Below are 27,001 nucleotides of genomic sequence, written 5' to 3' on the forward strand. Positions count from 1 at the left end.
CGTTATATTGATGTACACAGAAACACCAAGATTGATTGACAGATGAACAGATTGTCTGTAAATTCATATCAGTTATATGTAGCTCTTAGCGCTTTAGGGGACATGACATGTAGCCTAATAATGACATCACATTGTTCTCGTAACGACACAGTATATAACACGGATTTCCGTGACGAGCTCACTTAGGGCACAGTGTTAATGACACACCATGACTCCAAGTGACACGGTCACGTCATGGGATACCATGACGTGACGGTGTCCACGACGTCAGGTGGAAACCGTGACGTGGCATCATGAGCCATGTTACACTGACGTCACATGTTATTTTAGCATTGTCATCGTGTCGGCATAGTGTTACGTGATCACGTGACGTTAAGTCATGTGACACCAGGGCTTGAAAAAGTATTTTAAATGCTATGGATTTAGAGTGGTCTTCGGGATATCATACACCGAAGAGACCGGCGGTTTCTTTTTTTTTTTTTCAGCTATGTTCTTAGCAAATTCAATTTCTATTGTGTCTGTTGAGTTGCATGCAAGATAATACAGGGCCGACATCCTCGTAAGAAACTCGTATTATCTTTTGATGGATACAATGTTAACGAAGACTCACAAAACCACAACTTGGAGGGTGGTTATCTTAGTTGGCGTTTTGCCCTCGCATGTCCCGACCCAGGATTTCATGTTCACCGGCTTCACAACTGAAATAAAACAAAATTATGTATTTTCAGCTGTTCATCCGTTCCTCTCATAATATATGGACACCAGCTAGACTGGAAGCGGACGCACTGTATTTTCCCAGCTTCTCCAGGTCCTCCTTGACACAATGTGACGGCAGGCAGATTCCAATACGAATGGGAAAGTACTTCATCCACTTGCCGTAGTTGTAGACCCAGTGCATAAACTGAAAGGAAAACAAGAAGTAGTATGACACATATCTTCGTCTTAGCTTTCTATGTTTCGATACCATCACAACAAGATACATGCATGTAGTAACGAAGCAGAGGGACCTAGAGCGACAAACTGGTATCCCGTTCGCCAGGCAAGTGACCCCCATTTGGCCGCCGCCATGTTGCACATTGTTGACCACTAGACACGTGACCATATAGTTCTAGGCCTAGAGATAAGCTATGTTCCGTTTGTTTTAAGTTCAAAATGTTCTTTGACGACAAAAACTCCAGCAGCTTAGCAATGCCTCCGCTAGATGCCGTCAGTCGCGATGATGTATTTTGGGCTTGTATAGGAGCTAGACACTGATCTCTGTGGATAACAGTGTAGAAAAAATTGTTTCTCGTGTTTTTTTACAGCAATCGCAGCACAAATATCGGCTCAGATTTCCGTAAAAGCTTCAGGATTTGGTAAAGTCACGTGTCTAGTGGTCATAAATGTGCAACATGGCGGCAGCCAATCGGGGGTCACTTTCAGCTGCCAGTTCATCGCTCTAAGGCCCTCTACCTCGTTGGCATGAAGCGACCATTTCGCCCACAATATTTGCGGGTGCTTCTATTTTTTCATGACAATCATTAAACTGCTAATAGTTGCCCAGAAGCCAGCTGAATATCTCCGGCCGTTATCATCATACTATGTAACCAAATCTTGTGCTGAGAAAAACAAAATAAGCTGGTAAAATTTAACGGACATTCAAACTCCATTTAACGGACATTTAAACTTCAATGGTTTGGCACAACTCCGGATGTTGAAATTTCATTTTATATAGACATGTACATCGACCCTATAAAAGCAGATTTGACTCCAGGAAGGAGATAGCGCCACGTGCAAGAATTCGTGAACTATGAAAAACCGTTGAAGGAACTAACCGAGTCTTTCTCCTTGATAATCTCAGACGAGTTCTTGAATGTCCTGGGCAGGTACGGAAATTGGATGTTTAGGGTGCAGTACCTCCCCACAATCGGGTCATGGGTGTCGTCGTCGTAGTGCACGCTCAGGCACTGGTCGTAAGCGCCCAGCGCCGCCACGGAGCCAGTCATGATGCCCATGGGCAGCTTGCCGCTGGAGTCCACCACTGCGATGGTCAAAGGGATGAGGACAAAAAATTAGGAGAGCGGACCTACGTAGATGATGCCCCATACTCTGCTTGGTGGGCACGGCAATGAGCTTCAACTAGATGTGGGCGATAGTGGGAGCACACATAATAATAACAAAACTGTGTCAAATTAGCATTGGTCAACTGGATATGTTTTTATTGCATTTACATTAACGGCCGCAATTTGTACCCCTATCCTTCGCTTTTGTCTACGTGTTTTTTTTGCGCGTGAATACTGCCTTGTATAGAAGAATATTGCCACAGCTAAATTATGCATTAACCTATGCCGCTTCGCAAGGACGGCAGGCTTTGTCAGGTTAAGAACCGACTGGACGGTATATCTATGTCGTATCAAAATGCGCAGAGCGAAGTTAATATCAGGGTTGCAATTCTGTGACACCTCAAAGATGGTTCAAAGTTTTGTCTCGACGCCTTCGACCCATTGTAACCGAAAATCTAACGTATTCCGGGTAATCATAAACAAGAAAAAAATAATAAAAATTGTCGTGAGAAGACGAAAGCAAACACTACTTCTTCTCTGTTTCCTCTGACGTGGGAAGATGCACTGAAAAACAAAGATACACTCGGCGCGTCCTCGGCGAGGTTCGGCCAAGGATGTCCTTTCTGCCGCCTAAGGAGACAAATCTTGTTCCTAGTTTGTCAGAAACTCCGCCTAAAGTCTAAGCAACTACCGGGTGTCTCATTGTGTCTTATTGTCTTCAACGTGAGTACGGTGACACAGGTGGTACCCCGATTGGGGAGATTTAGACATTGAAGGATTATAAAAGATGATTAGCGTGTTTGAAAATTAACACTAGTTTGAAAATATCAGAGCAGCCGACAGTTTGCTAAGAGACCTAGCTTCTTCAGAGCACTGATCAAAATGGGTGTTCTTGGGAAACGTCATATGAAACAGTATCTGCCAATCTCTTGTGGGAGTTTTTTTTTTAGGTTCTGTTCACTAGCGATGACTGTCTCCGTATATTGTGTTACTTATTTACATGTAAGGATATCAAATAAATAAATAACACTGACAAGAATCGTCTTGCTATGTGTACAGCGCCCGTCCCCACGTCGAATGTAGTGGCAAACGAAAACCTCGACCCTGTTGACACTGATTTCAAAACCCACAAAGCCAGCATTGACGGTAAGACTACTCATCATAGCTTGCAGCTCGTAGTGTGCTACTGGACCCGAGCCCGTAGAGAAATGCACGCCATCTTACTGGTTGGAAGAAAAATTGACGCCAAATGCTAACTCAACACTCGTGTTCAGTGCGAGCTCTGAGTATACAACTAAAACACGGCGACCTCGTATATACGTAGGTAAACGGTCTTTTGAAAGTTTCAATTGTCACTGAATCAAAATATATGATTATTCCTGATGCTATCACACAGTCGGGCAGGAATTTAAAATAAGATACTATGAGACACATTTACATGTCCAGTAGTTTTATTTTTTGTCAATACAATCATTTGCATTTTAGACGAACTTACGGTGGGCCAGCACACATTTTTGCTTAAGCTGTCTCAAATACGATTTTTACTCTTTTTGTTTCGCGACCACATTTGTTTCCCCGACTGCTCGATTTAGCAGGCATGTGCCTATTTGGTTTCCCCCCTTGTGCGGTCCGAAAGCGGAAGGCAAAGAAAGGTTAACGGTGGGCTAGTTTAAGCTCTTTGTCAAATTACGGCGGGAGAAAGGTAGGGCACGTGGAACGCGTTCACTTCCCCGGCGAGCACGTTTGGGCGAGGAAAGCACGCGTTTGGTGAGGAACCTCGTTTGCAAGAAGACAACAGAAACACAAAACGCGGAAGGTCGGAAGCCGGAACAGGAACTAACCAGGATGTCGTCGCCGACGACTGCTGCTGACCTCGAAAACAAAGTCGAATAGCGAGTCTACTCTTTATTTGTTATGTATAGATAGAGGTGTGTGCTGGCAATTGGTGTTCTACTTACTCCTTATTTATTTACTGCCATCATTCAAAAATCTGGAGCATCTGCTCCCATGCAAAGCACTCGAGAGGGCCAATCGCCGCAATCTACAAAGGACGCTCGGCGAATAACAGGGCTGTTAATATGTTTAAACCTAAAAAGAACTGTCTTCGCTGTGACACTGAGCGTGACGTTTCCCCGTGCTCACTGCCACAGTGCAGACCGTTTTGGAGGGTCTAAAGTATTATCTATCCAATTGACTCTCTCGAGTGCCTTGCGGGAGAGCAGATGCTCCAGATTTCTTATGGCGACATCCACTGGTCGTTTTGGAGCGCGCCGGGATCAGTAGACCAGATTCGAGATGGAACACGCGATCTGAACGGACTCGCTCCGCCTCCGGATCCCCATGGAACATGACTATTACTCCGGGATCGGCGGACGCCTTCCCGTCTTTTATTTTCACGGAAATCCCCTTCCCGCGGGTACCGGATCTCGAAGCACATGTTTTCGCACTTGTGGCACTAATAAGACATGTTCAACGCACGAGCGAGATTAATAATGATGTGAAAGATGCATGTCCATAAGCGATGTGCATCAGCGTAGTACACTTGCCTCTTCATCGAAATACTTGTGAACGATGTCCAAGTACATCTCGAGTTGCGGCCTCTTCTGCGGAAGTCCGAAAAGGCTATTGAATTCATCCGGATATACAAAGAATCGTCGTCGTCGCTGCTACTCGAGCCGCTGCTGCTGGAGGAGCTGCTCGAGCAAATTGACAACGAACTGTGATCAAGCAGCGGCAGCAGTAAAACGGGAGGTACCTCGTGAGCGTCCATTCCGATTTTTTCCGAGGCGAGATGCCGGGCGGGAAAGGAAGTCACGTGGGAGCACCGAGGGCTGGCCACGCTGACTTCCGGTCGAATCCGCCGAAATTCGGATCGAGATTTGTAGTGGGAGTTGATACAAAACGACGAGTCAAACACGTTCGTCTAGATCTCGATCGCCCAGTGAAATAGGCGCGCTCCAGAAAAGCCGATCCCGACGCGCTCCAAAACGACCCCAGTGGAATTCGCCAGCAGAGTGCTCCCTGCGAGTGCGGTAGACACCTAACAAGGTCTTGGGCCGTACGTTATTGAACAACGAATCAATGAAAAGTTGTGAAAAGTTGAGTACTTTTGACCGTGTGTGATATTTTGTTTGTGCATTGAAGCACTCCCAGTTGTGATCTCCTAAGCAAGGACGGGCGTATAGACCCTTTCAGGCAACATTTCATGGGCGCCGCCATCTTGACGTCACGTGACCCTGCCGCCATAGCCGCCCTTCAGTTTCTCGCCGTTCCTCCGCGTTGTGTGCTGCACCGGCCGCTACCGGAGCTATGTTTTCGCGTTCTTTTACGGTCCGCGTTGAAATCGTGTGTTTTATTTAGGTCGTTTCGATATTTCTGGCTTTCATTTAATCATTTCATATCTATATTTCGACATAGCTCTTGTATTTTCTTATTTATGCAATAGAATCGGACAGCGAATGGATCGACGATACAAGATTATGGCTTCAGAGACAATGTAAGTTCATCCCATTCTAACGTTTTTTCTCGCTAATAAAAGGCAGTCAACACCATTCCAACATATGCAAGTTTCAACTGACGCAGTAAGGTAATCCAGTCGTGCTTCTCGCTGCATTTGCGCGCTCGTTTCCGTAAAGCCGGCCCGCATGTAAGCGATTTTGCGTGCGACGAGACGAGCGACGGCGAGAACGACGAGAGTCAGCGACAAAGATTTCTCACTGTCGCCTGTTGCATCGCTCGGTTTTTTGAGTTTCTAGAAAACGTCGCTCACCGTCTTGGTCACTTTCTCCCGTCGCTTCTATGCGGTTTGCCTCGTCGCGCGACTGCCCGAGCGGCAGCGAAGCGAGTCACCACTGCTTGTCTCGTTGCTCGCAGAATCGCTTGCATGCGGTTTATACTTAATATCGAGGCGCCAATGGTTCAATGCTGTGTGCATGGAAATTAATTCAGTATAAACCGCATGTAAGCAATCTGGCGAGCGACCTGATAAGTAACGGCGACCCGTTTCGCTGTCGCTCAGTCAGTCGCGCGACGAGACAAACCGCATGGAAGCGACGGAGCAAGCGACCAAGACGGTGAGCGACGTTTTCTCGGAAATCCTAAAACCGAGCGATGCGACGGGCGACGGTGAGATATCTCCGTCGCTCGTATCGTCGCACGCTAAATCGCTTACATGCAGGTCGGCTTTACGGAAACGAGCGCGCACATGCAGCGAGAAGCACGACTCAGATTGCCTTACTGCGTCGGTTGCAATTTACATATGTCGCAATAGTGTTGACTGCCCTTTATTAGCGACAAAAACGTAAGAATGGGATGAACTTACATGGTCATTGAAGCCTCGTAATCTTGTATCGTCGACCTATTCGCTGCCCGATTCGATTCCATAAATAAGAAAATACAAGAGCTATGTCGAAATATAAATATCAAATGAATAAATGAAAGTCCTAAATATCGAAAAGGCTTAAAGAAAATACAAGATTTCAACGCGGAACGTAAAAGAACACGAAAACGAAGCTCCGGTAGTGGCCTGTGCAGCACACAACGCGGAGCAACGGCGAGGAACTGAAGGTCGGCTATGGCGGCCCGGAAAGCGCGCGAAGGGCGCGCCGACTGGTGGCAGCTCGAGTAACTGACTCGCTGAAAGCGTCTTACCGACACGCGGAGCGGCTTTGTTTACCAACACGGCTGGAAGGCCGCGCATGCGTGGAAGCTATGCGGGCAAAAGCGGCCCGGCTCTTAGTGTTTTCGCCATTGCGTTGTGTGGCGTGCGCTCGTTGTTGACTTGTAGGGACGCGCTTCTAGCTTTATTTTTGCGTCGTATTTCCTGACAACGTATGTTGTATGCTACGCCCGACTATTTGAGCTCGCTACCCGAACCTGAATGGCAGCGGTATCGAAACAAACTGTGCTTGGACGGCGTTGCCTTCGAGGTTCCGTACGCCTCAAACAAGGCCCGCTGGAATTCCGAAGTGAAGTTGCTGCCACCGAAGTCGACGGCTCACGTAGTCGTTTATTTAGTTTCTTCGCCAAGCCCACGGCCGACACGGTGCAGGCGTACAAGCTTTCAGAGGCCTACGATTACTTGGAGTCGGTTTCCGCACTGCCGGCGGGATCAGCAGACTGTGGGTCTGCGGAAGTGTATTTATTAATTGATTAAATACACGCAGCGTCTTCAAGTCAAGGTTTGATATTTTTTCTACCTTCATGACCACAAGGCACGACGAGCAGTAATGCTTTGCCCTTTCTGCAGCCTCGGAAATAACACGTTACAAGTAAGTTGTAACGGCGTTACCAGGAACGCGTTCCTTCCTTCAGTGACGTAATAACCTACTCGTTACTTTTGCGACTCAGAAAGGGGTAACGTACTAATGTTACTATTTCAAGTAACGTAGTATGTTACTCGTTACTACTTCCCAAGTCTTAAAGAAATTACACTTAAATTTTTTCTGTGTTTCTAGGCCTCAAGCCATGTGAATTTCTGAGTTTTCTGCGTATTTTTTTTTTGCGTTTTTTCTTGCGGGTATTTAGGTGACACCGTAAAAAGAGATGAAGTTACTTTGCTCATTTTCTGCATGAACATAATGTTCCTTGATACATGAGCTTATGCATACCTGTATCGTCAAAAAAGTAAAACGTTAAATCATGCTTTAAAAAGTAACGCAGAAGTAACGTGCGTTACTTTTTATCGGTAGCCGTAACGCGTTCCTTTCATTTTTAGGTAACGTAGCTCGGTAACGCGTACCTTTTATTTGCAACTAACGAGTAACGTATTTTGTTACTTTTTTTCGGTAACGCCTACAACACTGCCGTTCTGTCGCCGATCCCCTTCTGCTTGGTAGCGCGGGCGTAGCGAGCCGGCGACGAGCGCTTGGCCGATGCTTTGTGCGCGAACACCGTGGGAACAAAATCCGGGTGGTCTCGATCAGACGACGGTTTTCCTGCACATAAGCAAGCCTCAGGACAGAGATGGAAGCACACTTGCCTTCAAGAAAGTGCTTGCCGCACAAACGGTCGTTCGCGCGAGACGACCATTCTTTTCGATCCACGGATATTATCCGCCTTCTGTGCATTTCAGAGCCTGCCGCGAACTTGTGGAAACTCACTCCGCTACTTGTTTTTGTTCCTTTCGGTGCAGTTAACGGCAACACCGCTTCGGGGCATGCTGAAATGCTATTACGCCCATGCAAAACGTGCGCCCTTCTGCCCACACCACCCGGCTCCGGCGCGATCGCAGCGCCGCCCCAACTCCGTGACGTCAAGCCCGCGTGTCTGTCTATAGCCGCTGGCAGTAGTGCGTGGCGAGTCCCAAACACCATCTTATCGCTCCTTACAGCTAAACTTACAAATGCATATTTAGGTGCTTTTGTAAGCCACCTCAAAACTGTCACCAGGTTTTGGCGAGACCCAAGGACAAGAGCCCCGGAATATATGAAAGAAATAGCTCGCGAATGCCTCCCCCACGCAAGAACGACCGCCATCTCACAGAAGAGGCGGAAAGGGGTATCGCTGCTGCGCTCTCTTCATCGACGTCCTTGATTTCGGGATCCCAAAGCCTTGTCCCTAAAACGTCCATCACCCATCGGCACGCGGGTGCTCGAAACGCGAGGTTGACTCGGCAAATATCTTAGCAATTTACCGACCACCCCGCTGCGCCGTTCTATACGAATAAGACGAATACGCAGAAGTTCGAGATCTGACATCGCCGACTGAACGTTTGATTCCTAATGCCTTTGCACACACAGAATAGTCCAATTGCATGAATACCCACCACGCCCATATTTTGAACTTGTCGTATACCTTGCTTCCTCCCCAACTGGAGAAAACCTCTTTCAGCAAAAACGCGAAAGGAATGTAGAGAAGTCTAGGCTCAGTGGGTCTGGCTCCCAGACTCTATATTCACAGAAGCCTTGGAAGCTATAATCCGGAGAACGATGTCGATTAAGGAGGCGCGGCATTGAGGCGTCTTGACGCTTATTTTGTCAAGATTTATTTGTCTGATTAATAAAAAGAAAACTGTTAGCGGGTAATCTTTTTATAGGCTTCAGTCACTCCGAATAAATTCCTACTTGTGTTAAAGGAGCGGTGCAACGATATTCAATTGGAATGTTTTTCACTTGACACGAGCTCACTGGCACACCTGGGACTCAAGGATACTCACAAGCAACGCCACTGGCCAAGAAACTCCTTTGTTGCGGTGCAATTTCAAGGACAAAAGCGATCATTTTCATTCAGTCTCTCCTTTGCAAAATTTGATGACGTAACGTGGGGATCGCAGTACACCCAAGTGACGATATTTGAATGCGGTTCATAGATTGGACCCGAGCATTGCGTGGGCACTCGACTTGGGCTCGTGATAATTGCTAGCTCGAGAAGCATTCGGGTAGTGACCCGTGTCCAATCGCTGCAACGACGACAACAGCCGAGCCATAACAATATCTGGAACTCAGCGCGTTCCCTGCGCTTTGCCAACCCCAGCGCGTGGCTATGATCGACATTGGCGGCATATAATCGGCTCCAGATCACGTGGCCGCTTGTTCTGGCTGCGAGTTGAGGGGGTGAACGCTGCTCGTTTTTCTTTAATTTTTTTCTGGGACTTCTATTGCGTGGGGTGAAAAACGAACGCGTGTTTCATAGGTCATTAACGTTAGGGATCCGTTTTAAGCGGTATTTGCGGAAAGTACAAAAATTGTTGCGTCGCTCCTTTAATACAATGCGCCTCGCAGTTATGGTTGCAGGAAATAACGACGCTTATCTCGAAAACTTTCCTCTAAATAACCTAAGGAAAACAGTTTTCCGAGATTTATGACGGCATTGCTTTTCTATGTCGAGATGAATAAGAGCGAAAAAGAATAAGAAGAACGCAATAAACAGCAACTTATGGCGTGTGGGGCACTTTTTAGCCGTGAAGCCATTATTCTGCCAAAATAAAACAATAGGTGATTAAAAACTTATCCTAAATATCTTTCAATTTAAGAAACGAAGTTTGTGGTGTTTATATATCCGTGTGATTAGAATAAATATTCACGTAAAATGTACTGCACGTGAAAACTAATGCTGGACGCCATCGTCTACTTCTAATGAATCCGAACGACAAGCCAAAGGGTGTAGGAAAGTGAGTGTGCGATTATAAAATAATTACAAACTGAGGCTTGTGCTTTTTAAAGCTGATAACTTTGTTTTTTGCTAGAATCTCCACATATGAAGACTGCCAAGCGAAGGTTTTGGTGGACCTCAACCAGTGTGCCCTTTTGATGCTGTGTGAGCAGTAATGGCGTCCCCTGTCACTTTACAATCTTTTACCCAATTCGCACTGCAGCGTAAAGGTACCTTTAGCTCAGGTCCCTTAGCTGAAGGTACCTGTAGTAAACGGCGTTCTTAATCCCAAAATAAATAAACGGAGCAGTTTGTGTTGATGTCGATTGCATTCCTGCTAAACCACAAGAGGAGCTCGTGGTAAACAATGATTCCTCGAAATGAGATTGAAGCACAGTTTTTGATTTTTCTGTGCGAAATATCACATTAAAAACCTAAATATCATTTGTGTTTGCTTTTGCGGCACTTTTTTTTTCTCTAAGTCTAAGGGCGCACCTAAATGAGTCTCGCTTTAAAACGTCCGACCCGTCTGGTCACAGTGGCCCTAAATCATCTGCCTTTACTAGTTTCCATTGCGAAATGGGCGACCTTTTCCTGTTTACCAGCTCCATCTTTCCGGAAAGTTCTCACTGAAGTAGCTAAATAGTGCCCGGCAGAAACGAACAACATCGGAGTCGATGGATGACGACGAGGATGAAGGGTCCTGGGCGGGAGAGTCGGACGACTCGTCTACAACCTCGAAAAAGAGCTCGCAGTGGTTCATCGCGTTCGGGTTCGTAGCAGACATTGCTTTCCACGCTCCGCCGCTGCTGCCGGCTAACTGGAGTATGCGTACCTCGTTAATGTATTACTTCATAACATTTGTGTTCCCAATCATTTCATAATTTGCTACTTATATATACAGATATATATATTTAATTTATTATAATGCATTAAAATATAATTACATTTTTGCGATTTTTATGTTGAGTTCGTGGGTCCGAGGCTAATCCCTGTTGCTGTAAAGGGAGCATGGCGAACTCCGTTTAACACAGGGGTGCTATGCTGAGCTTTTCGGACTCCCAGGAGACTAGGGAGAAGGAAGTGACGTCAACAACGCAGCAAACGCAGATTGGATGTTGACAGAAGAAAACGAAATCAACACCCAATCTGCGTTTGCTGTTTCGTTGACGTCACTTCCTTCTCCCTAGTCTCCTGGGAGTCCAAAAAGCGCAACATAGCACCCCTGGACCTCCCTTAGCGAAAAGGACCTTTATGCGCCGTATGATCACGATCTCCGGCTCCCTTTACTAAAGGTACCTGTGCCAAAGGTAGCTTTACGCTGCCGTGTGAATTGGGTATTATTTGGTTTCAGTCTTTCCGCTGGACTGAATGTCCACTCCTAAATATTCATCTCATTGTCATCGAACGCGAGATCGTGTATGCACAAAGAGAAGGCAGTGAGCTGGAGCAGTTGCTGGATGCCGAACACTTGCAAAATAGTAACTGAGAACCGAAGAACAACTTAATTATGCCTGTGTTTTCCAATAACCGAAGACTTTTTTTTTTTTTTGTGGCTAGACGTTGTTTAAAGGGACAAGGCTGCCCTTTAAGCAGTTCGTAACCCAGGTACAATACGTTCCTATAGTTGGTTCATACTTGTTAACCTGGTCAACCGAAGTTTGACGAAAGACAAACTGTTGCCAAACAAAGCGCTTGCTGGAACTACCGATAAACTATCAAAATCGACGATGTAACGCGAGCACCTAGCCTCCATTAGACTGCGTACGCCGACACAAAAATTAAGAAAAATAAAACTACCGATGCAAGGATGGCTACACACGGCGACGTGAAAACACACCGGAGGCGATCGTCCTTCCAATATGGGGCGGACAAGACTCTCCCTTCGCAAGGTCGGGCCGACCTCGAAGCACCAGACAACGGTCACGTAAGCCCAGAGTGTCGCAACTTGCGGCCAGACGCAACGACCTCCACAGAAGCCACCACGGGCCCTCATCCATCCAAAACCAAAGAAACCCGCACAAGCGGACCCAGCGAAAGTGGCTCGAGCACGTCGATCGGTCAACGGTCCCCGGGAGAGCGGATCGTCGAACGGATGGCGCAACAATTTGAGGAGCAGCGCCGGTACTCCTCCCGTCCTCCGGTAGTCTGACCATCCGCCAAGACGACCTTCGCCGCTCGCGAAGAGGGCGAGTCGCTCGCGCGTAGACGGCCTTTCTTCCGCGTGCACTTTGCCTCGCGTATATGAAGCTCCTTTCAGGGGGACCTCATTTCAGCAAAGGAAGGGCCAAGCGCGAACGCCTACGCCTGCTGAGCGTGAAAAGTCCAGAGAATGAATTGACAGACCAAGAAGTCTGCAAGGTGCCGTTTTGTTGATTCCTATTAAAACATTCTAGTGAGGCTGTTCGTGCATATATGGTCGATGACAGGGTAAGAACAACTAAGTAGAAGCTCCGAGTCGATCGCGAGCTTTGATAACAATGTGGATGTACGCTTAATCAAAGCTCGACAGAGAGCACGAACGCGTGCTGGAGACGGAGCTTCTATCGGGTTCTTAATCTGTCACTGCCAATAGACAAGTGGAGAGCCGTTCGTGCCCTAAAGGTGAACTGCAGTCACTGACAGCATGAGAACTGCAGGAAGGAGCAATTCAGTTGTCCCGCCTCTAGTGCGCGCTTCCTACCTTCGACAGCGCTTCGAAATCAAGTAAGCCTCGAGCTCGTGAGCGCTGAAAAAGGCACGGCCGGAAGCGCGTGACTTCAGAAAGTGCCTTCTACGTTCCACTTCTAGCCCAAACAAAAACATTCGATTCAGCCAGGCTAACACACGTTTGCAATTGTATGTAGTGTAGCCATTGTGAGGGGATGGAGTGTACGTCTTTGCCAAGGGTCTATTTAGTTTATTGATGTGTGCGCCACCAAAGCTTGAGCGCGTACTTACATCGGATGGCCCAGTCCTTGAGGCGCCGGACACCGAGGATGACCTTGAGGAGGGCGGCTTGGCAGTCCCCCGACACCTCGGCCTCGCTGCTTGCCTTTACGAGCGTGGGAAACACCTTTCCGACCGCGGACTCGGCCGCAGTACGCAAGGCCTTCTCCATTTGGCTCCACTGCTGCTCCACCTGCGATAAGAAACTCCATTCAGTCAATAGAGAATTCCGGAAATTACCACAAAGGAATCTCGTCAAACCCCCATTGCACCGTGAAGCGCGGGGAATTCTGGGGCAGTTCCGATGTACGCTTGGGATGGCACGTACGGTCCGTGCATCCTGGTAGTAGCTCAACAGCGGGAATCCTCTGGGCGCAGTAATTGGGGCGGATGTTTAGAGCGCTTGCTCAGAACGAGTTCACATTACTAGGCTTCTTAGACCGGTAATTATGGTGGTGCGGAATGCACGTCGCAAAATAATTGTGGAAGCACGTCAGCACACGCTCAGCAGTTGCACACACAAATATGGCATGCCAGCGCATACAATACAGATGCGTAGCCTGTTTTGTTATCGTCCTTTTTTTTTTTGCGTTCTGAAATCGGAATGTGCTAAGCAAAGGCGCCGAGAAACTGAGGCAGAGGAGGAGACCAGAGCGGGCGGGGACGTCCGAACGCCCCGAGCTCGAGTTCGAATATGATTGGTGGGTAGACCTCAACAAGCTGCCTTTGTCTTCCCTGCATTCGTCGAACGTTCGAATTCGCTCAGAGCAGGTGGTTAGGGGGCACCAGAGTCGAGCGACAGCCAGCGCCCTCTGTCAGTCAGTGGCGATACAGAACGATTCGTAGTCGGCGGAGCAGCGGTGCACTTTGGACGGGATGCCTCCAATGAGCTTGAGTCTTGCCTTAGAGCGGTAAACCGGAACCCACTGCCTGCAGCGGAAATGGCACCCTCCCGGTTGCCGCCATCTTGCCTGTTTGCCACATTAGTGATCACGTGACGTTAAGATGGCTGTGCCCAATGGTGGACCAGATCAGAATGGCCAGATCGCGGTCAGCAGATGGCAGATGGGCACTCTGGGGCTGCGTTCGAGTCTCCTCGAATGGTGCCGAGTTATTCCGGCGGATCAAGTCACATGACAAGACAGATGCAGCAACGCTGCACGTGGGTAGGTTTTTGAACGCAACGGGTACGAGAACTTCACCCAGGAGTGCAATAGAAGCTGCGTTCGAATTACTTGCAAATCCTGCACTGGTGCAGAAAAGTGTGGAGCGGTGTACCTCCGGTCGTATCTCAATGCATATACCGGAAGTAGACTGCCCTATACTTTTCTGCACCGGCGCAGGAGGTGCAATTAAATCGAACGCAGCTTTTATCTCACTCCTGAGTGAAGTTCTCGCACCCGTTGCGTTCGAAAACCTACCCGTGTCCAGCGTTGCTGCATCTGTCTTGTCACGTGACTTGATCCGCCGGAATACCTCGGCGCCATTCGAGTAAGATTCGAACGCAGCCCCAGAGTGCCGATCTGCGGACCGCAATCTGGCCAACCTCTGGGCGCACCCAGCACCCATCTGGACGTCACGTGATCACTAATGTGACAAACAGGCAAGATGGCGGCAACGGGGGGGGGGGGGGGGGGGTGCAACGGGGGGGTGCCATTTTTGACCGCTGGTTTACCGCTCTAAGTTTACTTAAAGTGACTTTAAGTTTACCCAAGCTCGTTGGATGCCTCCGATCGTGCTATTTTGCGGTTTGAAACAGCTTAAAGGGGAACTCTGCCGATCTTGTCATAGTCTTGGATTTGGCTGGAAATTGACAGACCGCATCAATAACCCTTCCTCAACTGATAGTCCAAATATTTTATAAAAATAAAAATGCCCAGTGAAGTTATTATTGTTTTTTTTTTTTTTTAATTTGAATTCGCCTCCTGAAACCCGCGAGGATACCAGGAGGCGGCTCTCTGCTGGCAACAATGAAAAATCCTTACTTTTCCCTACCCGCGTACATCACCAGCGAAGTGGCCTTCCGGATGCCAGCAATCCAGATTATTTTTTCACAGCTTCAAGGGTAAAAGTTTCCTTGTAATTAATAGCAATCTGTGATTCGCGGGTGACTGTAGGAACAGTGCTGGAAAACTTTTTTACCCTTGTTTTCACGGGAGAAAGAAAAACCCGCTCCCCGGCAGCAATGGAGGCCCGCCACGTCAAGGTGCTTTGGTGTGAGCTGTGTGCCTAGAGAACTAGTGTCACGTGAAATATTCTCACTTATGCTTGGAACAGCTTCAAGAGCAGCAAGCGCAGACTAAGCCGGCTGTGACCACCGCTACATCCGTCCAAAAAGGAGCACTAATAATATATAGAAAAATACTGCTCACTCTAGCACTATATTCTAAATTTGACGCAGTCACATTTGTTGTGCACAATTTCTTCAGTGATTTTTTTTTTCTTCTTCATAAACATTATTTTTATTTTGGATATCGAATCTAGCTCGGGCGAGTCTCGGAGTTCCACTCACGACGCCGATCTGTTGAAGACGAGAAGTTAAACTTCTAAACAAAGTCAAGTCTTAGTTTAGACTTGACTTTCGATATTATTGCTATTCGTGTCTGGTATTACAGAGGTTTATGGAACGGGTGTTGGGCTCCATTAATGTACGAAAGAGTCGGTGCCTGGTTTGTCAAGTGGCTGGTGTGCGATGCTGTCTCGGAGAAGAAGTGGTGAAAACATCTTTATTTTATTCTATCGCGAAGAAATGTTATATAAGGCTGAAATGCATTTTTAAAACCACGAACATATTTATGTCATTGAGGGTAGGCATGTAAATTTAAGCTGATAAAAACTGTGCAAAACCAAATTTTAATTTTAAAAAATCTATAGGGTGATTTCAGATAAGATCGACCAAAGGATGGCTAGTCGACATTTTCAAATCAACTGATGTTTTTATATGTTATTGTCTAGTGTCTGGTATGAACGAATCCAAACTTAGTTTTGACTAGAAAAAATACTTGGGGACAGGAAAAATCGTAAGGCATGAGGTGGTGGACAGTTGCATTAACGCGCACTGATGGAGGGGGCCCGTTTGACAGTGAATAACTAAAGCGATAACATTAGGAGAACTCTAATACGTTTTAGGCGCAAACTATGGGTATAGCTTGCTTGTAAAAGTAATATAAAGTAATCATATTTATTTAAAATTTATTTATTTTTCTAAAAATTGACAAACATGCCTGCTCGAACGACAAATGGCAAATTTTGCAGGTCTGTATCTCATGAAATAATTTAATCATTATGATATAATTTGCAGATATTATTCTACTAATATATAGCTAATATTTAAAAAATAACTAAGGTATCTGTGTGATACAATAGTTAGGATATATTTAGTCAAACATGGAAAAAAATCCAACAAAGAAAAATTCCGATGTGAATAAAAAAAAAAACACCACCCTCGATTTTTTTTAAATTTAGGTAACCTGTTATACCCTATTTCGGCATTCATTTCCATTAAAACATGTTGCATCATTTTATTGAGAAAGAAGATACAACTCCCCAAAGTAGGGTCCTTTTTCAAAGCCTACACTTAGCAGTGTTTTATACAAGAACCGACTCTGAGTTCCAGTTTCATGAAACCAACACACATCTTTTATATATTTTTATTCAGATGAGGCCAATGATAACTAAAGAAATCGTTCACACACTTAAATTAAGGAGAAACTACTGTGTACAAAAAGGTATCATATTACGGACTAGTGATCCGAGAAAAGATCATGCAGCCATCGGCCACTAGGAACTTTGTTTACTTTATTCTCCTGCGACACTATATGCTATTCCCTCTTCCGCTCTACATTCATCTCTCTCTCTCTCTCTCTCTCTCATATATATCCCTGATATATATCCAGAACAAAAACATGGTCAAGCATTCCCTTTCTGCGTGGTAGTGTTCTGTGGCTAGCAAAAATCATTTCCTCGCTAAGCTCACGATTATGGCAAAATAGTTGCCGGAAACCGCAGACGACACTCGTCGCTAGTTCTGGCAAAACGGCCGATACAATTTTTTTTTCGCTTTTCCCCGCTCGCTGTCAAGAACAAGGGGGTTCGCTTCAACCAGCAAAACATGGCCGCCGACGCCTGTTTACTGAGCAGTCATGCCTGTCGCCATCTCACTCGCTGGCGTCACGGGCGATAATATCAGGCACAAAGGGGCACACCAACCGGCAGCATTATCCCCAAATACTCGAGCCTCGCGTAAATACATAGAGTGTAAACGCTGTCGCCATGTTATCGTAGTAAGACCGCCCCCCCCCTCCCCCAACGGGGGACTGCAGTACGCGACGGCGTACTAACACAACGGCGACGATATCGACATCGCGGGCTCCGAATTTTCCCATAGTTCTACTCCACGGGCATTTCTCGAAACGCTTGATATTGTGTACGCCCGCCTGGAAGGATTTCAGGCGCGTAGTTAAGATAAGGCGGTTCTCCGCGGCAAAAGAAAGCAATTTCACAAAAGCTTAAAAGCGGCGGCGACGCGTGTGCGGTGAACGCTTGTAGTTTTGGTGTAGACAGGGTGTGTGTGTTCTCGTTGTTGACACCAGCCGGCGATAAGGCACTGCAGGCGGTAGCTCAGTACAGCAAGGGCTAATCCGAGTGACCATCAACGTAACCCCACCGCCAACCCCTCGCGAACCGGTCGCCGACATGGCTCAGGCTGTGTCATGAACCACGTGGTAGAAGCTCGGGTGCTTTCATATCAGCGCGTGGAGGGACGACAGTGCGATTCCGGAAAGTCTTTTTCGAAGGCCGCTGACCACAATTTTTTGTCTGGAGACTTTCCCTCTTTCTTCCTTTGACGTGGATCAAGCTTTGCCGACAGCCTCAGTTGTGACCTCTCTTTTCAAATGTACGTTTGCAGTGAGTGAGCTCCTCAGCCTCGGACTTGTCACTTGTGCACCCAGTAGTTCTTTCACTTGGCAATTATATGCCATCAGTTAGGGTTTAATTTCTATTATTTATGTATACATTATGAAGACGTCCTGGAGCTCCGAACGAGTGTTTTGTGCAGATTACTTTTGCAAACACAAAAAGACTATACGAAAGCAGCGGAATTTTCGAAGTGTTGGCGAGTTGGACCTAAACTCGTCGAAGCAAATTCTTCCGCCTGACTGTTCCACCAAAGTGAGTGCGACGGACTACCTGTGCTACCACTGCTTCATGCACATCACTAAGGAGATCTCGATGCGAAGCTCAGAGCAGTGCCCTGACATATTTGTGCCAGCTGAAGAAGCAATTGAAGATCTAAATCGCAGCATACTACCTACAGATGTGTCGCCACTGAGACAACCAAGCGTCGTAAGAAGTCGGGACAGGCCTGCCTATGTCAAGAGAAAGCAGAGAGAACTGGGGCAGGTTGCTGTCAAGAATATACGCTCAAGGCTACGTATTGCGTACGACAGGGACGCACCATCGGGGTCGTCCGAACCAACATGCTCCACATGCACTGAGTGGGTGGACAACTTTCGGCAGGCCTTTGAAACCGCCACCTCTCTCCGGGAACGTTGTCAACTGCTTACACTCCTGCTGTCAACACTGACGAAGAATGAGGTTCAAAAGATGATTCCACAGGCCTCAATGTACCTCATCAGTAAATCCCGAAAACTCAAGGAAAAGCATGGCGTGTGGTATGAGCCGGATCCTTACACGAGGTGCAAGGTGAGCCCTGAGAACCTGTCTGCTGCCCTAGAGTACTTCACGAAAGACGAGCTACAATGTTCGCGCCAAAGTCCCAACCAGGAGGACGTCATCTCTGTCATGCTCAACGGAGAGAAAACGTTCGTGCCAAAGCGCTTCACGACACGCTCAATACGAGAGGCCTTCCGTATATACAAAGACAAGCATCCCGATTCCGGCGTTGGGCTAACGAAATTTTATTCGTTGCGTCCTAGATGGGTCCAATGTATTCCACACCAGGAAGTGTGCGTTTGTGTGCGCTGCGCCAATTATTATCTTTGTATTGCCGCTCTAGAGAACGTTACAGGCTCAACATTCAACACTGGTGAAATGAACTCGGCATTTCTGTGCGACCCAGCAACAGAACTGTGCCTTCAAGGAGACTGTGATCACTGCCCAAAAGGCCAGTTTCTTACACTCCAGGAACTTGATATCCCGGAGGATGAAGAGATTGTGCTTGCAACATGGGAGTCCGGCGACCTTGTGAAAAAAACTTTGGAACCTGAGACTTTCCTAAAAGTCATCCAAGTGACGGTTGGAAGTTGGGTACTTCACAACCATATCCGGCAAACGCAAGGTAAAGCGATCTACGATGAAAAACAGTGCATGCAACGCGGGAGCATTGTCTTTCATTTTGACTTTGCTGAAAACTGGACCATCGTGCTTCCTGACGAAGTGCAAGCATATCACTGGAAAAAAAAAACGTTTCGATATTTACATGTGTAGTGACGACAAGAAAATCTACAAACAGCTTTGCCATCATCAGTGAGGACCTGTGTCACGACGCCGCTCACGCTTGCTTGGCTCTAGAAAAAGTGAAAGAGTTGGTTGAAGACAACGTTGCGGTATACTCGTACGTGACGTACGTAAGTGACTGCGCCGCCAGTCATTTCAAGAATCGCTACCAGCTTCACCAATTTGCAAAGGACGATTGCCCACAAGCCTAGTGGTTATTTTCTGCATCTGGACATGGGAAAAATGCATGTGACGGAGTTGGCGGACTCGTGAAGCACCAGGCCACGCTGAACAACCTGGGAGAACGTTCAGTAAGCGCAATTCAGACGGCCAGGACAATGGTGAGCGTTCTATCAAAGAAACTGAAAGGCGTGCATCTTGTATATCTGGACGAAAATGAGGTTGTTCGGTATCGTGAACAAAAAAAAGAAGAGTGGCTGACGGTGCGCGCTTTCCCTGGCATTCAGTCTTGGCACGCGTGGCGGCTCAGCAAGTCATCAACAGAAGGGACCTGTGACGTATATGTAGCACGGACAGTCGGATCTGCTTGGAAGCAACTTTATTGAATGGGTACAGCGAGGAAAACCTTAGCGTAAAGTGCCGAATTTGATTTCCCAAGGACTGCTCATTTTGAATGCAGGGACACCTTATTTATCACATTTTTCTTCACGGGGTATTTAACCTACTGTTTTTGTTGGTGGTTACTAATAATTTTTATCTGATAACTATAAAAAAAAAATCCCAAAATGTTATCCTCGAGCAGGATAAAATATATCGGCTTGCCACGATTCATTCATACACCGAGAGCATCGAAGCTGCTCCAGTTAGGCACTATGGCATCCGTCACCTGAAATTGTTTGTAATCGTAAATACACAGCCAACCTAAATATCTTACTATTATATCTTTGTTTTTGTGTGTGGAAGTAAAGTTATTTATTTTACTCTAGATGTAAAATATACCGGAAGGTACAACTTCACACTGCATCATCTTTTCTCAAATCATTAGTCTCTAATATGATACCACTCTGTACGCTTATGTAAAATGCTGTATATAGTTTCTCCTCCCTTTTACTGTGTGACCGATCGCTCTTTTTATCAATGACCTCATCTGAATAAATGTATATAAAAGATTTGTGCAAGTTTCATGAAACTGGAACTCAGAGTCACTTCTTGTATAGGACACTGCTAAGTGTAGGCTTTGAAAAAGGACCCTACTTTGGGGAGTTGTTTCTTCTTTCAGAGTGCGATGATGCAACATGTTTTTAATAGAAATGAATGCCGAAATAGAGTATAACAGGGTACCCAAATTTTAAAAAAATCGAAGGTGGTGTTTTTTTTTATTCGCATTGGAATTTTTCTTTGTTTGATTTTTTTCCCATGTTTGCCTAAATATATTGTAACTATTGTGTCACTCAGATACCTTATTTATTTTTTCAATAATAGCCATATATTAGTAAAATAATGTCTGCAAGTTATGTAATAATGATTAAATTATTTCATGAGATACAGATTTCCAAAGTTTGCCATTTGTCGTTCGAGCAGGCATGTTTGGCAATTTTTAGAATTGAAAACTAAATAAATGTTTAATAAATATTACTACTTTATATTACAAGCAAGTTGCACCCATAGTTTGTTTGTAAAAAGTTTTAAAATTCTCCTAATTTTCTTGTTTTAATTATTCACTTTCAAACTTGCCCCCTCCATCAGTGCGCGTTATTGCAACTGTCCACCTCTCCCTGCCTTACGATTTTTCTTGTCTCCAAATTTTTTTTTCTGGTCAAAACTAAGTGCGGATTCGTTTATACCAGACACTAGACAATGTCATATAAAAACATCAGTTGATTTAAAAATGTCGACCAGCCACCCTTTGGTCGATCTTATCTGAAATCACCCTATATAGATTTACCTCGTTCCCACGTCAGTGTTTGAGTTATTTGAATTCTAATCCGACAATAAAGAAAGAATATAGAAAAAGAAAGATCGGAACAAATGTTTTTTCAACGACGTTTTTTAACTTCTTTTGAATTAAAATTTTTATGATACAATTCTGTACTTTACGCGCTATTGCATCTTCAAGCCAATATTCTTTATTCAAAGATGAATAATGTATTTGTGTATTTTATACGCCTTTCATAGCACCTTGATGTTTGGCTCGGTGGTTGCGGAGTTCTTTTAAGTGTCATTTTAGCATGACCTTCATGAACAGTAACCGGCCATCTGGCCTATACGAATGCGGTTCATTTCATTGCCTACGTTTCATTGTTTACGAGAATCACAGCCTAGACGATGATAGTTCAGAGCCCAGCACCCGCATGTTTGCCGCTTTGGAAGGCGAGCAAAGCACGTTTCACTCGCACGAAAGCGAAACATGGCGCCGACCAGAAACGCTTTTTCTGATATTGGGTATAGATATTTTGCTAAATTATTCAATCACCAAGGAGCATGTGCCTGTTACAAAAGTAGTTACACGTGCTGGCTTCGGTAACAGTAACTTTTCTAACGAAAATCTAAAACAGATGGCACGTTCCTTCAGGTAACACGAGCGTATGGGGCATCTGTACCCGCATTCCCAGCCTTCTCCGGGGTGCTTAGGTAATTTGTCAAAGAACGTATTGCGTGACTCTGCAACCTTTCTTCGCCAACGTAACTGCCAGCTTTTGATTAAAGAACAACGAAGTTGCTAGCGATTTCACGAAACTAGCGAGCCGCGGCTTTAGCGTTCCGAGTTGCAAAAAACGGTTCTCTTGAAATCGCAGTTGCTTCCGGGTTTTTTTTTTTTTGTTTTTTTTTTGTTGTTTTTTTTTACTTTATTTTAGTTTATCACGTAGGCTAATGTCATACTTTGTGAAATTAGAGATGATTATAGCACAAAGTTCCCTTTTTTGTTCGCTATTTGGCGCGAGAAGGGCGGGCGCGGGCGTACCTAATTTCCGGACGCGCGCCTCGCTGCCAGCTGGTAACGTCACGTTTGGATGACAGGGAAAACTAGGAAATAACTGGAGAGAGAGAGATGTAGTAGTTTTGGCAGCGAACAAAATATCCCTTTAATTAACTAGAGTGAATCTGGGAGAAGGAGATAGCATTTCGGAATCAGAAAGCCATCCGCATTCAGACAATGCCTTTGAATTAAGTATCTCAAAAACGGCAAAGTCCCCCTTCCATGAGAGTTCCTCTTCATTCCGGTAGCAAGCTTTAAGAAAGGGGCAAAGGTTTTGAGAAAGCAAACATGTATGTACGACGAGCGAATTGAGCGATGCAGATGTTTCGTCGAAGTGACACTTCCAACAAGGGAAGCATGTGCACAACACTGATCGTTGAACCCTGAGACTGGGAAGGAAACATATATTAGAAGAGCAGAAGAAAGGGGCATATATCTTCAAGTTTCCTTCCCAATCTCAAGGTTTAAAGAAGCCATGAAACGATTTTTCTACTACTTTCTACTTAGCTTTAATCCTCAACTCAAAGTAGAATTGAGAAAGCAGATCGTCGTGACATTCTTGCGCACTGGTGCGATAACTCCAAGCTTTCATCATGGTTTTTAAGCACACCATAGATCTTGTCATTCGCCAGTGACAATAAGTTTCGTGAAGGCACTCATTGGCCACGAACGCGAATCCAAATAATCGTTGACGGATTGATTGTTGACGAGCGCATACGTCCAAGTGACGCAGTTGTCGTGTCCAATCCGTGAGCTGGTGTTGGCTGACGTCATTTTGGCACCGCTGACAAGCTTAGGGTAGCGCGGATGTATCATAGTGAAAAGGCGGAAAGCTTTCGAAGGAAAGGAGGTACGAGATAGTCCGCTATATTTCAAAAATTTCTTACCGAAAAGCTGCAGGCTTTTGACTTTCTACCCTCTTTCTTTTGGTCCACTAAACGATATGCGATTAGTAGAAGTCCCAATTTAAAATACGTAATTTATTCAAACCCAAAATTTGTTTCATTGCACCTTTAGACATCATGATTAATACGCACCAGCTCACCTGCGCGTTGACCAATTTTTCACATGCACAACGTCAAGATCTAGGTGAGTGCGAAAGTAAAAGCAGCTGACAATATGTGGTATTCACTGTCAGCCATAGTTGAGTTCGCTGCTGCTGAGCACGCGGTGACGGCAAGCTTCTAAAAACGCGGCTTCCAACACGCAGAGTCTACACTCTGCGTGTTGGAAGCCGCGCACAGTGCACAAGATGTTTTTTGTGCGTTTGTTTGGGGGAGTCCATAAATAAGAACTTACCCCGAGCATGCCCTGTAAGCAGCCGCCTCAAGTATGGCATCTAGTGAATACCAACTATGGTTCACCATTGATGAATAATTGCCTTAAGACAAAGTATGACTTATTCCTTGTATGCAGCTGAATCCTCTATCGCGGGAAATCACTGAAAGCGCGTGCGACTGTCGCTATGGCGCCCTCGGTGACTGCAAGCACGCTGCCGCAATCCACCATCTACCGCTGTTCCCTGTCCCAAGGTTGGAAAAGAAACCCGAACATGCTCACGGTTGGGTTGTTGTTATGGCAGTCCTTAAAGCAGCAGCACCGGCGCACCTTCATTTTTTTTTTGGGGGGGGGCAGTCCTTTTTGCCTTTGCCGGGAGGCTTCTTTTTAACCGTTGCAATGAAACACTACCCGAAAACTACACACAACAGTAGGTACAACGCAGGTCTAAAAGCGTTGCAAATGGCGGAACCTCGACGGGATGGACTGGCCATCGTTTCAAAAGCTGGCCGCTATATGGGGCAACATGTCAGGCAAACTGCATTGCACGGAGGCCATGCCAGAACCAGACGCCGGACGTCTGCCTCAAGAAAGTAGGGCAAGGGAATGGAAGGCCGGAGAGGAGGAAGCAGACGGAACGCTGGAGAAGAATAGCTCCTGCCCTCTCCAGCGTTCCGTCTGCTTCCTCCTCCCCAGCCTTCCTTTCTTTTGCCCTACGTTCTTGAGTTCCAACGGACTATAATGCGTTCGACAAGTGCAGTGGAGACAAAGGCTGCCTTTGTCTCCATGGTCGTCGTCGAACAAATTCGAATGCGAAAGCCAAACGTCGGACGCCAGCGTTCCGCGTTCTAGCGCGTTCGACGAGTGCAGTAGAGAGAAAGGCAGCCAGCTTGAGCTCTACCATAGCCTCCTCTATACGGAGAAAGCCTGGCGCGTCGCGTGAAAAGACGGCCGCCGTAAATGGGAAAGGAGGGGCGGAGAAACGGGAGCGGAGAGAACCTTGTCCGCTAGCGCCACAAAAGAGCGAACGGCCAAACGCAGAAACAATCTTTTTTTTTTTTTTTCTCTTTTCTTGTCGCTATCGTGGAGAGGAGAACCTCAACGTCAACCCTTTCCCGTTTCTCCCTGCGCCCTTTCGAATCGCCGCGCCCGTTTCTCCCGGAGTACGAAAACGACGGTGACGAAAACACAAAACCAAGCGTGGTTCGGGGAGCGGCCGCTCATGACCCAAGCGCTCGCTGTCTAGGTCTGCCCTTTGTGCTCTGCGCTACCATATTGGTCACCGTTCGGCGCGCTCCTCCTCTCCTTTTTCCTGCGGCCGCGCGCTCTATGGCTCCGTCGTCGATGTGCCAGGCTTTCTCCGTATAGAGGAGGCTATGGCTCTACCCACCAATTATTCCAACCAGAGCTCGGTGTTCTAACGTCCCCCCACCGCACTCTCCTCTCCTTCTCTCCCTCACTTTCTCGGAGCATATGAACCGTTCCTATTATACGTATATGGATACTCCTTCACGCCCCGTACATCGGATCGCAGTAGTGCGTTGGGGAGAGGATGCTCTGGAGATACGGCGCAAATGCGGCGCGCTCTCCGTGGGGCCTTCGAAGCGGATGCCGCGGTTTGTCGCCGGCGTAGTCTCGCCGAGCACTAGCGCCCGCAAGGTGGCGCGTCGGCTACCTGCTCGCGGTTCCGACCTAGTGATGTTTTTATGACAGAACACCATTTTATCAGCTCTGCGTTGTCAGACTGAACGAAAGAATGTTTCAGATTTTTGGAAGTTGTCATGCGGTGGCGATGTGTTTCTTGGGGTTCAACGCGACAAAAGTGGCAAGCTTGAAACGCTACATGGGTATTCCGCTGATTTCAATCGTAATTTAAATCATGATTTAAATAGCACCAATTTAGCTATAATTTAAAACAAGCACTTTTGCCCCAGAATAATACTGAAAATATTTTTTTTATATACAGTTTACCTACAGCGTTTGCTTCCCATGGGCATTTATTTTGTATTTCAAGCAAATAATGATCAAGCAGGAGGATTTTATAACAGAAAGCCATTAAAAAAACGTCTAGCGATAAAAAGAGTCACTCTTAAGTTATATAAATCCTGCAAGTTCGATTTAAATTCAAATGAACCCGGTTTAAATCAAACATATATGATTTCTTTTATTTTTAGCGCAGGTTGTTTTTTTTTTCACCCTGACCAGACATAACATAGCCTCTCACGCACTACTACCAAAAAAAAAAAAAAAACACTAGAGCTGCATTCAATTTTATATGTCCTAAAAACGAAGAAATTTCGAAAAACATTACGTCAGGCGAGCACACTGATGATGCACATAAAAAACACACTGAATATGGATTACATAGAAGCATTACACAGCACAGAAGGGCATAGCACAATTACAAAAGTAGAAACCTCTGAAAGTATACTGAAAGTAACATATTCTTCTGGGGTCAAAACTAACTGAAAAAGCTATGTGGATCAACTGAGCTTCAGGTATGTCGCCGCTTCACGCTTCTGTACTCTTGCACGATTGAGCGACTTAACAAAAAAATGCAGCCATAAAATACCACCAGTTCAGCAGTTTGTGCCTTGAGTAATCAGCACATATCAAATCCTTCGGACAAGCAGCTTCTGCCAAGAGCATGACTGCTAACGCGAGAGGAAGCAGCCGGATGCATCAGTCTTCTCTAGTTGTCGACCGCAGCTCCACATGCGACCGTCCGCTTTTTCCGGCACTGCGCCTCCCACTGGCTTTGGCCTCGCTTTTGCCACCACTCTCCCTTCTAGAGTACTGTACTTGGGGTATATTTGCGATGGGGGAAAAAACTGACGCGTTTTCAAAACTGCTTACGTGTTCGATTTGAACTTGCGACAAGCACCTCTAAACCAACGATTACACTGCTGACACAACATACAAGACAGCGTGCAGGTGTTGTCTGCGGAGTGTTTTTTCATTGTATAACGGCTCTCTCACATTGTTAGTACGAAAACTGTCCCGCACAAATTGTCCAAGCAAACGTATATATACAGAAATCGTGCTTCGAACATGCTCCAGGCCTATTCGCAAATAATACATGAGCGGTGTGACTGCGGCCTGTATGCGGAGTGCAAGTTCGTCTGCTTCTTTTGCAGGGGTTGTGGTGACCTAAGAACGGCGAGCTAAGATCGAAGGATAGTGGGCAGACCTCAAGGTAATCTCCCCCGAGGTGTACCCACTATTCTTCAATCAGAGCCAATCAGAGCTCGGCGATCTGACGTCT

General features: G+C 46.3%; 1 protein-coding gene across 1 annotated transcript in view; it reads right to left on the reverse strand.

The window, feature by feature from the left end:
- LOC8039391 (nose resistant to fluoxetine protein 6) overlaps window positions 1-27,001 on the reverse strand; it is a 62,700-nt gene that overhangs the window by 12,594 nt on the left and 23,105 nt on the right. Inside the window, exons 2-5 of the mRNA XM_029976986.4 lie at window positions 13,074-13,254; window positions 1,815-2,020; window positions 787-901; window positions 611-698 (exon numbers count right to left, since the gene is read on the reverse strand). Of these exons, the coding sequence (XP_029832846.2) occupies window positions 611-698; window positions 787-901; window positions 1,815-2,020; window positions 13,074-13,254 (590 nt within the window). The remainder of the gene's footprint in view (window positions 1-610; window positions 699-786; window positions 902-1,814; window positions 2,021-13,073; window positions 13,255-27,001) is intronic.

The sequence above is a fragment of the Ixodes scapularis genome, unplaced genomic scaffold, assembly GCF_016920785.2.
Source record: "Ixodes scapularis isolate PalLabHiFi unplaced genomic scaffold, ASM1692078v2 PGA_scaffold3__209_contigs__length_174095766, whole genome shotgun sequence".
In the NCBI taxonomy this organism is placed as follows: Eukaryota; Metazoa; Arthropoda; class Arachnida; order Ixodida; family Ixodidae; genus Ixodes; species Ixodes scapularis.